We start from the raw sequence: 13,585 nt of genomic DNA on the forward strand, positions 1-13,585 counted from the left end.
TGGCGACCACTCTCGATCAAAAACATTTTTGCGTTCAAAACGGTGCTGCTTTCCTTCCGAACCCTGTCATGTGCCCAAATCGTAGTTTCCCCCACATATGGGTATCGGCGTAGTCGGGAAAAAAAAATTGCACAAAAAATTTGGGGCTCCATTTTCTCTTTTGAAAAAAAAAAAAAACATTTAGGGCTAAGGCACAATTTGTGAGAAAAAAAAAAAAGTTAATTTTTTCTTTCCAGATTCCATTAATTCCTGTGAAAAATCTGAAGGGTTAATAAACTTCATGAATGTGGTTTTGAGTACTTTGAGGGGGTTCTGTTTTTTTAGAATGTTGTCACTTTTGGGTATTTTCTGTCATATAGACTCACTTCAAATGTGATGTGGTGCCTAAAAATAAAAAAAATTGTTTTGTTGGAAACTTGAGAAATTGCTGGTTAACTATTAACCCTTCTAACTTCTTAACAAAAAGGGTTTTAAAAAATGCGCTGATGTAGACAGATATGTGGTTATAATGTTATTTATTACATTACTTTTTTATGATATAACCATCTGATTTAAGGGCATAACAATGTAAAGTTTGAAAATTGCAAAACTAACATTCGAGATTTTCATAAATCTACGCAAATCATATTGACCAGTATGTACCACTAACATGAAGTTCAATATGTCTCGAAACAAAAAAAACAAATCTCAGAACAGTGGGATCCCTTTAAGCCTTCTGGAGTTATTACCACAAAGCTAAAAAATTTGGCCTGGTCATTAAGGTCAAAATGAGCTCCGTATCTAATGGGTTAAAGTAAACAAAAACACAGTATAGTTGATTGAGGCCAAGTTCACACTTTGCGGATTCCACTGCGGATTTTTCCGCAGCAGAATTCCAAAATCCGCCGTGAAAACCCGTTGCGGTTTTGACTGCGGATTTATCGCGGTTTTCACTGCGGTTTCTTCTGCGGATTTTCATCTGCAGTTTCCTATTGGAGCAGGTGAAAATCCGCAGAAAAGAAGTGACATGCTGCGGAATGTAATCCGCAGCGTTTCCGCGCGGATTTTTCTGCAGCATGTGCACTGCGTTTTTTGTTTCCCATAGGTTTACATTGTAATGTAAACTCATGGGAAACTGCTGCAGATCCGCAGTGGTCAAATCCGCTGCAGATCCGCAGCAAAATCCGCAAAGTGTGAACATAGCCTGAAGGTGACTGCAGACTTCAGAATCCATACAGCAGACCGCACGTTGTTAGGATTCTCCATTGTTGCAACTGAGAGGTGGTCATGTGACCGCAAGCAAGTGATCTGCATACATGCAGCCACATGCAAACTAGACGTGTGGGGCCTCGCTCAGTACAAAAATAGCAAAAATCTGTATGTAAGTGAACCACACAGATGTCCCCATTGGAAAAATAAATACTAAATACAGCGCAAGTCGAAATAAAACGTAACTTTTACTAGAACAAGATAAAAGTACAAACAAAAAAAAGTCACCCAAAAGTGATATAAAAACACAAGGGGTAAGGTCTCAACAAAGACACAACAACACAACCCCTAAAAGGATTCAAAAGACTCCGCCTGCAGAGGCACTTGCGGGTAAAAAGCAGACCAACATATGATTCACGCACTAGCTAGCCAGAAACAAATACATATGAATCATAAGGCAATATTACATATAGTTGGTTGCATGTAAATAAACAAGTATCGCAAAATGACAAAAAACATGGCACCTATATCACGGTGTCACTAATAAGAGTCAGGGTAAAAAATGGAACATTCTCACCAACTCCAGGATAAATAGGCAGGAGAACCGGAAAACCTCTTGTTCAAGGAAGGATCCGGAATTTGATGAAGGGAACTGACAATACCCTGTCATTCCCTATGGGGCTAACAGTAGTCTATCCCCAAAACTCCTGCCCTTTCAAGGGCAGTCCACAGCTACCCCTGCACAAACATGCCCTGTACTCTCCCTGTGGTCAGTCCCGAAGCGTTTCCTCCAAGCTAATCATCAGGGGACCTGCTTGATTAAAGAGATAAGTGCTCAAAGGGGATAGCATAGGGGGTGGCAGCAACTTATGTCTCCCCTTTGAGCACTTATCTCTTTAATAGCTAGTGCGTGAATCATATGTTGGTCTGCTTTTTACCCGCAAGTGCCTCTGCAGGCGGAGTCTTTTGAATCCTTTTAGGGGTTGTGTTGTTGTGTCTCTTTGTTGAGACCTTACCCCTTGTGTTTTTATATCACTTTTGGGTGACTTTTTTGTTTGTACTTTTATCTTGTTCTAGTAAAAGGCCTCGCTCAGTACCAGTGAGCAAAGTCGAGCACATGTAGTTAGAATGTGGCCGGACGTATGCAAATTGCCCCACTGCGGTCATGTTACCACCAGTTTTCACCTGCAACAATGGAGACTGCGTGTGGTGAATCCTTGCTAGGATTCAGAAGTCACGCATAGTGACTGCAGACTATCAGAAGACTGGACAACCGCTCTAGCGGTGCATTAATGAACAAAAAAAAAAATAAAATAAAAAAAAAAAAAAACAGCCCGTCTGTATGAAACATTAAGAAAAAAAAAAAAAATGAAATCACAACTTTGTGAAACCTGAAGTGTAAATTTAGTATAGCTGATCGTATAGTGTCAATTATATTGAATGAACAAAAAAAAAAATAAATAATTACTCCCCTCCCCTCCCCATTTCCACTCGAATGGTTTCCATTTTTGAACAAATTATGTAGTAAATTAAATGGTGCAATTACAACTCTGCCTGCAAAAAAACAATGTCTGAGACATGTCGACTCACACAGGACCCTGGAAGGCAAGCTTGGTAAGAAGACAAAAAACGACAGCGTTCTATGGCTAAAATCCAATACGTTTCTCCATACATTGCTGCATGGAATGGGACTATGGGGTTTCCAGGAAGCTGTGCCTTGTGGGAGTGCAGATGTCCGTCATACAGAGCAGTAAGACTATGGCTAGTACTGCACTTTAGGAATCCATAGGGTCTTACCTGTGGTACTGACTTTGTAGGAACTGGAACTCCTCCTTGATACGATCCAAGGTCTCGGGGTAGGTGAGCTTGAGGCTTTGAGGAGGCCCTGAAACTGCTCCAGCTGCCACTGATGCTTGCAAGTGCGCCTGGAGAAAAAAAAAAATATATATATCTAAAACCGAATCTGCGTATAAGCAGATTAGTCATATGCTGAATTTCCAGAGAAACATTACTCTCCATTGTAGATTAGTCTACCCACTGTAGATGTCAGTCTGAGCGTACAGAAAGAAAACTCAGCTAGGCGCAAGCAGCACATTGCTAAGCACACGGGTTACTACCAGCTCCGCCTGCTCGCATACAGTGCACCAATTGATATTGGTTCTATGCATAGGTCATCAGGTTGATGGAGGTCTGGGGACCTTCACGATCAGATGTTAGCAGCGGCTGCATGTATGCAGCATTACCGCTGTGTGTGTGTAGTGTCCTCTTCCAGGCGCTGCAGATCAGCTTCTATTTGCATGTAAGGAGCAGATTTACAGTACCCGCTCCTAACATTTAAGCTGCCACCCAATAAAAAAGGTCCATGCTCCAACAGGAGACCTTTTGACTATTGTATAGGATCATGATAGTGACATTAGGAACACATTATATGGTTCATAGTCTACGATGCTTAAAAGGAACTGGCCACCAGATTCATGGTGCCTAACCGCAGGCAGCATCAATCGCAGCCTTATACATATCCATCTCTGAAGAAAGCTGGCATTTCAGAGAAGGTAAACGTTAATGACCCAGAGTAGTCCCAGAGCTCTGGCAACTGATGGGAGAGACGTGTCAATCACCTCTAGCACTGCAATCTTTAGTTTATTTACCCCGGCAACATTATACGCGGCCTGTCTCCTATTCCACGTGCCCACATTTGGGTAGCTTGAATTAGATGACCGTTTTTCATTAGAGGCAATCACCAGGTTTTCGTTACCCCATCTGAAAGTAGTGCGAAGTTAGGGTAGAGATCCTAATGTCATTGACGTGTCACTTCCTGGGCTGCTTGCTGCAGTTTTGATAAAACCACTGTTCTCTCTGCTGCAGATCTACCAGTTCTCTGAATGCTGAGCTATGTGTAACCCTGCCCCCAATTGGCAGCTTACTGGGTACACTGTGCATAGGCAGAAAGCTACCAATCAGTGGTGGGGGAAGGATTACACAGAACTCATGAATATGGAGGGCAACATGGTGGCAGGCTTACTAATCCTGCTGGTAAAACACAGATTCTATTAAACTGCTGCAAGCAGCCCAGAAAGTGACATCCCTTGAATCAAAGTCTCTGTACATTATGTTACTCTCAAATTAGGTAGCACAAACCTGGTGACATCCCCTTTAAAACAAAAAAGTGGCTGTAGAATTCAGAAACAAAAGCAACAACTTGATACTACAGGATCACTGGCCTTGTGTACACTTATCTGTTGGGGGACATTACTGCTCGCATCAAAGAATTATAAAATAGTGTGGAACAGTCGGAGTCATTGAAATTAAGGAGTCGGAGGTCTGGCTTACCAAATCCACAGCCCTGGTGGAACACACATACGTTTAGCTAAAAGACCATATAATATACGGTAAGCGAAGATGTATAGGTGCACAGGCTACCGGACTACTGGGATACGTGCAGCTTAGCACAACAATCACACTGTCAGGGATATGACTGCATTAGGGCCATTTACACAATTTCCATAACCACAGAAGTACAAGGCATTGCCCAGATAAACACAATTATGGAACACAGCAAAAATATTGCACATGGCATCTAGAACAAGCATCTTGGCAGAAGGCAGTATTAGCGGGATGTTGTGACATGGCCTCCAGGTCATACCTGAAACCAAAGCCAGTGTATGCTGTGCTGTACCCATCTACCCTCCTCTCCAGTTGAAGTACGTTTTTTTAATACAGGATAATTAAGAGCAGAAGGAGAAACTACGGTAGCAACATGCAAAAAAAAAAAAAAAAAAAAAAAAGATACTTCGTTTCCACGTATAACATAACCACATCCAACATACATATGGTACCTACTTTGTTCCTTTATGAAAGCCAAGATAAAGACAAAATGAGCAAACACCCTGTAATAAGTAAATAAATAGTACATGTAAATAAAAATGTGGTACGTCACACTTATGATAAAAAAAAAAGCATAAAAACCATCTCACTGCGACAAGGTATACCTAATTGGGATGGTACCCAACCATGAGTTAGCATATGCTCACGCTCTTATTTTTGCTTCAGGGTTTTGTACAAACAGGGGCGTTGCTCCCCTTTTGGGCTGCCCGTCCATGGTGCTTTTATAGGAGTCTTAACAGTCAGGACCAGGTCCTACTCCGGCCGTCTACTGACACAGTGAGGTGAACTACAAGAGCTAGGTACAGTCCAGATTGGGTACACCTCGTCATGGTGGGATGGCTTTATACTTTTCTGATCGAAAGACAATGCTAACCATGTACCCCATATTATTTACATGTACTACTATTTATTACAGGTTATTTGTTCATTTTGTTGTTTTTTTTAATCTTCGGTTCTGCTTGTTTAAATGGCCACAGGGTATAAGTGCGATCCATAGGTGTGCATTCACAAACACGGCTCATTTTTGGGGTTTTGTTAGTTTATAACGTAGATAACTGCACATTAATCTACTGTTAAACGTGGACCCATATAATGATTTTATGGGGTGCGCTGTGTAGTCCATGTGCATGCTCAAAACACTTCTAACATATGAAGGAGATCTTATTCTTGAAAACGTAATGTATATTCCACGATTGTACCAATTTGTAACGTCTTATTACATTTCAGCGCACCTAGATCTCTACAGCGATCAGAGAAGCCGTTCACCATCTCACGTGTCATCACTCCGCCACTGGCTGCCAGCCAACCTCTGTTAGGCAATGCTTCACCAGGGACAGTGAACTATGACCAGTCACCCACAACCACTGGTGCTCCAGCACTTGATATTCTGCTCCACTTTCCGGAACTGCGCGCCCCCTCTGGGGACAGCTACACTAGCTGCTATCAAGCCAGCAGTCAGCAAGATAAAGTAGCCAATCGGTCAAAGGGACGGCAGGTCATGGGATACAGGAGCTGAAGAGAAAGACTAAAGCCCATGATAAAAGGTCGCTGCTCCTTTGTTAATAGATACGACCACAAAGACCATTATTTATATTCCCAATACACCAGACTCATCCATGTGGGAAAAATGAGAAGGGCATGTATTCATAATCATAGCTCAACATACCTACAAATATGGAGAGGAACTTCATGTAAAATAAGGGTTAACATAGGCCCCGAATATCAGATTTGTTGAGGTCTGACTCTCGGCACCAAGACTGATCAGCCGAGGTGACCCGCAGCCTTTTCAATGTTAGCATTGCTACAATGGCTTAGTAGCAGCTGTGCTGAATATTGCTCTATTTACTTCTATGGGACGTGCTGCTATGTATACAGGAAACCAGTCACACTGTACACGCATAGAGGGGAAGCAGAAATACTAGTCTTATTTATGACGGACAGCCATCACTGCATGCAGCCAGCCTGGAAAAGCTGCCAGTCACCGAGCAGGACCACACACTTGACTCATCTATATAAACACCATGGAATTTAATGAACAAAACATTTTCAACATACGGTAATTTCCCTTTAAAGAGGCTGCAGCACTCGCTCAAGAGCAAAGGACCCTTTAAACAGGTAGTTGTGGGTGGCAAAAAGCCGGAACCCTATAAATAGACCAGTAATGGCAATGCCAGTATACGGAGTGGACTGAGCCGGCGCCAAACATGGGGGGTTCCCGCTGTTTTATACAATCGGCACCCGCCACTAACAGCAAGCTCTTTTTTAACCCCTTAAAATTTCAGATCACTGAAAGCAGCATTTAAGATGCACAATGCCATGGTGCCACATGGTGTGGTCTACACCACCAAAATAAAAAAAAATAAAATTATATATATATATATATATATATATATATATATATATATATATATATATATATATATATATATATATATATATATATATATATATATATATATATATAAAAAAAAGCCTACTCGCACCAATTTGAAAAACAAAAAAAAAACACTTGGATAAACAAAATAAATAAATCAGAAGAATGCTAGTAAGAAAGGCAGACCCAAAACTAAAGAAAAATGCCATTGTGGCGTATCCAAATTTTTTCGGCTGATTCACCAATTGTGAACTTTTTAAAAAGTTGAAAAATTTGAGCCAATGTTCTCCAGTCTACCCTGGAGTGATTTATGCATGTGCACAAGATGCAGCTGACGAGCCAGCCCTAGGTGCCTCTGTCCAGGCCACATGCACAAGGCGGAGTATGACGGTGGGAGCCGGACTGGTCGGACCGCATGCTTTAGTAGGATTGACAGATGTGGACTTCTCCAATGTGCGTGTTGAACATCTATCATATATGTATGGCTTCCTTGTGGAAATCCAGTGAAATGCGCTACTGTATAAGGCTGTAACTAACCGCAAACATTCAGGTCATGTGCGCGATTAGTGCAAACAGACAGCGCACTGACCAGTGTTAGTCAGTGTGCGCGTGAGCAGCTGAGTGTAGACGAGTGTGTGAGCTGCCCGTCACTGAGGATAAAAATGGCTATGTGCAATTCCACATTACGTGGAGACCACATGGCACAAAAAATATGCTTGTTTTAGTCAGCCTTAGGCCGGAGTCACACTAAACGTAAAATCGTTCTGAGACTCCCTGCTAAGAGTCGCACGAGTGTCATGCGAGTACAATCCGATTTACATTCGAATGCAGTGCGATTTTAACATGAGCTTTTACATACAGCAATTCTCTGTCATTTACACATCGTTTTCTAAGGAAATATTTGTCAAAACACACACACTTTATAATATATAGCCGTCAGACAGGTCCTGTGAGTTCACAGCCAATAAACTCCCTTCGCCTATAGACGTCAGCGCCATGGGAAATTTTCCCACGTCACTCGCACTGACGTCAGAAAGGTGAAGAGAGTTATCACGCTCACGGTGTCCTCAGACAGGTAATAGGAGTTCACAGACAGACACTGAGCACACTCTGCTCAGTCTCTCTGCTGAATGACAGGCTGTATGGGCGCATTATGTAGCCTGCCATCTAGATGTAGCAGAGCTAGACCCGTCCTGGGACAAATGGATTAGCATCTCTGTGGAAAGGTGAGGAATTTTTTTTTTTTTTTTTTAACTCTTTTGCAGATGACAAGGGCATCGGGGGGAATTGGCGATGTCACAAGTATGGTTTAATTAAGATTATTAAGGGAGTCTGTTATTCTTTCAATTAAAGGACTTTATCTAGGGTGTCTGTTTTTTATACAACATGACTATGGGGTTAGTAATGGGGGTGTCTTATTGACGCCTCTCCATTACCAACGTCGGGGCTTGATGTCACCTGACAATACAAAGGTGACATCAACCCCCCAACTATCACCCCACTTGCCACCGCTACAGGGCAAATGGAAAGAGCGAGGCTAAGGCCGGGGTCACACTAGACCGTAATACGGACGAGTGCAAGGCGATAAAAAAAAAAAAAAAAAAAAATCGCATAGCACTCGTCCCAATGTTAATCAATGGGGCAGCTCCCATCATCCGATATTTTCTCGGCCGTATTCAGGATCCGAGTGAAATCGCAGCATGCTGCGATTGTCAGCGTTTCTCGGCCGAGAATCGCCAATGAAAGTCTATGGGGGTGAGAAAAAATAGCACAGCACACGGACCATCAGTGTGACTTGCGAGAAATTCTCAGGCATTGGGCAGGTGACAGGAATGGCTCAGCCATTATTTGCTCATTTTGCAAGTGTGTGAGAAAATCTCACCATACGGATGCCATACGGATGTCACACGGATCATTTAATGCGAGAAAATCGCATCCTCGCACTGCACACGGATCATTGTTTTGGTAACATTTGTGCGATTCTCGTCCGTCAAAAACGGACCGTTTTTTTATACGTTGTGTGTGTCCCCGGCCTAAGTGCCAGAATTGTTGCATCTTAGAGAGAAGCCTTTTCTGGGGCGGATGAGAGCTGATGTTTTTAGCATGAGAAGCATCGGGGGAGGAGGAGGGGTGCAGTATCCATGGCCCCTTCCTAGGCTATTAATATCAGCCCGCAGCTGTGCATAGCCTTTGCTGGTTATTAATTAAAGGGGGAGCTTTTTTCTTTTTTTAAGGGTCCCCCATTTTAATAGCCAAAAAGGCTAAGTATACAGTTGTGAGCAGATATTAATAGCTTGGGAAGCTCTATGGGTATTACCCCTTTCCAAGGATATAAACATCTGCCCCCAGCAGTCGGCTTTCCCTCTGCTGGTTCCAAAAATTGGGTGGGAGCGCATGCCATTTTTTTTTTTGAAAAATAATCTTTTATTAAATACACGTACAGTAAGCTGTACACACACACACTGTACTAATAGTATTTGTCACTGACATCTATATATTCTAGGTGTATATACCTATTCTAACCTGTCACACACATTACTGTACACAGCAAATTAATTGACCGCTTTTCTTATATGTAATATACAGTGGGGAAATAAGTATTTGATCCCTTGCTGATTTTTTTAAGTTTGCCCACTGAAAGACATGAACAGTCTATAATTTTAAGGGTAGGCTAATTTTAACATTGAGAGATAAAATAGAAATAAAATCCAGAAAAATCACACTGCAAATACATTTATATATTTTATACAATGAGAAATAAGTATTTGATTCCTCTGGCAAACAAAACTTAATACTTGGTGGCAAAACCCTTGTTGGCAAGCACAGGAGTCAGACGTTTTTTGTAGTTAATGATGAGGTTTGCGCATATGTCATGAGGAATTTTGGTCCACTTCTCTTTGCAGATCATCTCTAAATCATTATGACTGAGGCTGTCGCTTGGCAACTCGGAGCTTCAATTTCCTCCATAAGTTTTCTATGGGATTAAGGTCTGGAGACTGGCTAGGCCACTCCATGACCTTAATAGGCTTCTTTATGAGCCACTCCTTTGTTGCTTTGGCTGAATGTTTTGGGTTATTGTCTTGCTGGAAGACCCAGCCACGACCCATTTTTAATGTTCTGGCAGAGGGAAGGAGGTTATCACTCAGGATTTCATGGTACATGGCTTCATCCATTCTCCCACTGATGTGGTGAAGTAGTCCTGTGCTCTTAGCAGTGAAACATCCCCAAAACATGTTTCCACCTCCATGTTTGACAGTGGGGACGGTGTACTTTGGGTCATAGGCAACATTTCTCTTCCTCCAAACACGGCGAGTTGAGTTAATGCCAAAGACCTCAATTTTAATATCACCTGACCACAGCACCTTCTCCCAATCACTCACAGAATCATCCAGGTGTTCATTGGAAAACTTCAGACTGGCCTGCACATGTGCCTTCTTGAGCAGCGGGACCTTACGGGCACTGTAGGATTTTAAAACTTTACGGCGTAACGTGTTGTCAATGGTTTTCTTGGTGACTGTAGTCCCAGCTGCCTTGAGTTGATCAAGTTCCCCCGTCATAGTTTTAGGCTGATCTCTCACCTTCCTCATAATCAACGATACCCCACGAGGTGAGATTTTGCATGGTGCCCCAGATCGATGTCGACAGAGACATTTTGTATTTCTTCCATTTTCTTACTATTGCACCAACTGTTGTCTCCTCATCCAGCATCTGGGTTTTGTAGCCCATTCCAGCTTTGTGCAGGTCTATGATCTTGTCCCTGACATCCTTATAAAGCTTTTAGGTCTTGCCCACATTGCAGAGGTTAGAGTCTGACTGATTAATTAAGTCTGTGGACAGGAGTCTTTTATAAAGGTGACCATGTAAGACAGAAGTCTTTAGTGCAGGTAACGAGTTGATTAGGAGCGTCTAACTGGCCTGTAGGAGCCAGGACTCTTAGGCTATGTGCACACGATGCGGATTTTGCTGCGGATCCGCAGCACTTCCGCAGCTGCGGATCCGCAGCAGTTTCCCATGAGTTTACAGTACAATGTAAACCTATGGGAAACCAAAAACGCTGTGCCCATGCTGCGGAAAAAGCCACGCGGAAACGCAGCGGATTATTTTCCGCAACATGTTAATTCTTTGTGCAGAATCCACAGCAGTTTTCCATCTGCTCCAATAGAAAACTGCAGATGGAAAACCGCAGCGGAATCCGCAGTAGAATCCGCAAAAAATCCGCAGTAAAAACCCGCAACGGTTTTCCACTGCCGATTTATCAAATCTGCTGCGGAAAAATCCGCAGTGGTCCATTGTACGTGTGCACATAGCCTTAATGGTTGGTAGGGGATCAAATACTTATTTCTCTCTGCAAAATGCAATAGAATAAACACTGGGCCAAGTGCTATGCGATGTTTTCTCACATAATACTCACCCGTATTCTACGGTAGTGTGACGATGGCCTAAGGGTGAGTGTACTTTGGAAATGAACACTACATTTTCTGCATTCCCTGGGAAGAGCGCACAGCCTACAAGTCACATGTATCCAGATTTCCCCATACACCGGTCAACTAAGAGTCCCTTTTAGCCTCATGAGTATAGGAAAGGAAGTAGGGAAATGGAGAAGAAAAAAAAATACTTTTGTAGAAAAGAGGTATACAAGGGATAAAAGGCTAATACTGTGCTCAGAGCCTAACGAATTTGATAACAGGTTAGACATAAGGTATCCGCGCTAATGACTGCTAAAACAAAGTATGGAAATATTTAATGCAAGAAAACCGCAGGTTCAAGACACGGGCCGCTTTTACTACTGTACGCCACAGAATACGAAAGGTTCTCCATAACTGGATTTTCCACGAACCCCTGCCAGTATTCATCTGGCAGCCATCACAGACATGGTTAAGGTTTCAAAACAATCTGAAAACCTAAAACTCCAACTTTTCATTCCTCACACTCACCGTCATCTGCAAAGACCCTGAACAACCATTACAAGAAGTACAGAATTACTATGGCCTGAAGGTTTTTACATACCATGGATTTTCACGCACACTTATTTGACTTCATTTGGCGAGGGGGGTGTGGGAGAGGTGCAAAAATTGCAATTATGCGTGCTTTCCCCCTCAGTAATGTGTTTTAGTACTGTTTTAATGCTTTCTGAAATTCTAAATTATATGATCATGTCAAACAATTGATTTTGAAATGTGAAAATGCAAACAATAAATGAAACACATTTAACATGCAGAAAAACAAAACTGTCATAAATGGATTATCCAATGAAAATAAGATATTAGGAAATAACCTGATTGGTGGAGCATGAGCACTGGAACTCACACTGATTGGCAGAATTGGGAGCTTTTATGCCCTCTAGAATGTAACAGGGGCGCATGCTCTACGCCATTCAGGTCATTGCCAATAGTGCAAAGCAGGGAGCAGTGCTGGGCAGTCCTATAGGGACGAGTGTGGCAGCGGTGTAATGTATTTCTTTGGAGGCGCACGCTCCCGAGTTTCTCGCATTGCACTCGCAAGTGTGGCTTGTTAATGACATGTAAATATTTTAAAAAAAATGGAAACAAACTTTATCTCGATTTATTCAGTGTTGAGTATGAGCACCATACAGAAATACACATACTTACAAGCCATGGATGCCATCGATGAGGTTACTAATGGTTGTCCGAAGAACGTTCTGCCACGCTGAATGCACTTGGGCAAAAAAATCATCAAGATCCGCTGCTGGCTGCTCCCCTTTGCAATTGCCAGCCAATGACGTCTCAGATTTTGTGCTCAATGGGAGGCAAGTCCAGAGACTTCAGGCCATAGTAGCATATTTAGACCTGGCATTATAGTGTTGAAAAACGGCTCTTGGGTCACATTGGAGAAATGGCCGTACCATTAGTTCCATGATCAAAATAACAAACTTATGTCCAAGAGCATTCAGCATGGCAGAACATTCTGCAGACAAGAAAATAAGTCTATATACAAAAACGAACACTAATATTATATGGGGACCATATAGTGGTGGATACCAGTCCTGCCGACTACAGAGATCACAGTACAGTTTTAGATGGTTACTTTCAGCCGATGTTCCTTCTTATGGAGTCGTCCACTTAGCTCATCTTTTCCATCTGGCCCAGTCTGACATGACAACCTTACCCAGGACTCGTCTGAAGAGATTACAACAACGACATATCTGACTTCTCACATTTCCAGCACCATCCATATCTATCCACAACTTGTGCAAACTACTCATCCTGCTGATACCCCAATACTGAGCCGCTGCCATATGTGTCCTACAGCACCTGATACCCCAATACTGAGCCGCTGTTGCCACGTGTCCTACAGCACCTGATACCCCAATACTGAGCCGCTGCCATATGTGTCCTACAGCACCTGATACCCCAATACTGAGCCGCTGTTGCCACGTGTCCTATAGCACCTGATACCCCAATACTGAGCCGCTGCCATATGTGTCCTACAGCACCTGATACCCCAATACTGAGCCGCTGCCATATGTGTCCTACAGCACCCAATACTGAGCCGCTGTTGCCACTTGTCCTACAGCACCCGATACCCCAATACTGAGCCGCTGCCATATGTGTCCTACAGCACCTGATACCCCAATACTGAGCCGCCGCTGCCATATGTGTCCCTATTACTGCACCTGAT

The 13,585-nt window shown here is 42.8% G+C and overlaps 1 protein-coding gene across 1 annotated transcript in view; it reads right to left on the reverse strand.

Moving 5' to 3' along the window:
• The window catches only part of TLE2 (TLE family member 2, transcriptional corepressor), a 55,620-nt gene that overhangs the window by 24,416 nt on the left and 17,619 nt on the right, over window positions 1-13,585 (reverse strand). The window contains exon 3 of the mRNA XM_069739488.1: window positions 2,986-3,113. Within this exon, the coding sequence (XP_069595589.1) occupies window positions 2,986-3,113 (128 nt within the window). The remainder of the gene's footprint in view (window positions 1-2,985; window positions 3,114-13,585) is intronic.

This window comes from Ranitomeya imitator, chromosome 1 (assembly GCF_032444005.1).
Source record: "Ranitomeya imitator isolate aRanImi1 chromosome 1, aRanImi1.pri, whole genome shotgun sequence".
NCBI lineage: Eukaryota > Metazoa > Chordata > Amphibia > Anura > Dendrobatidae > Ranitomeya > Ranitomeya imitator.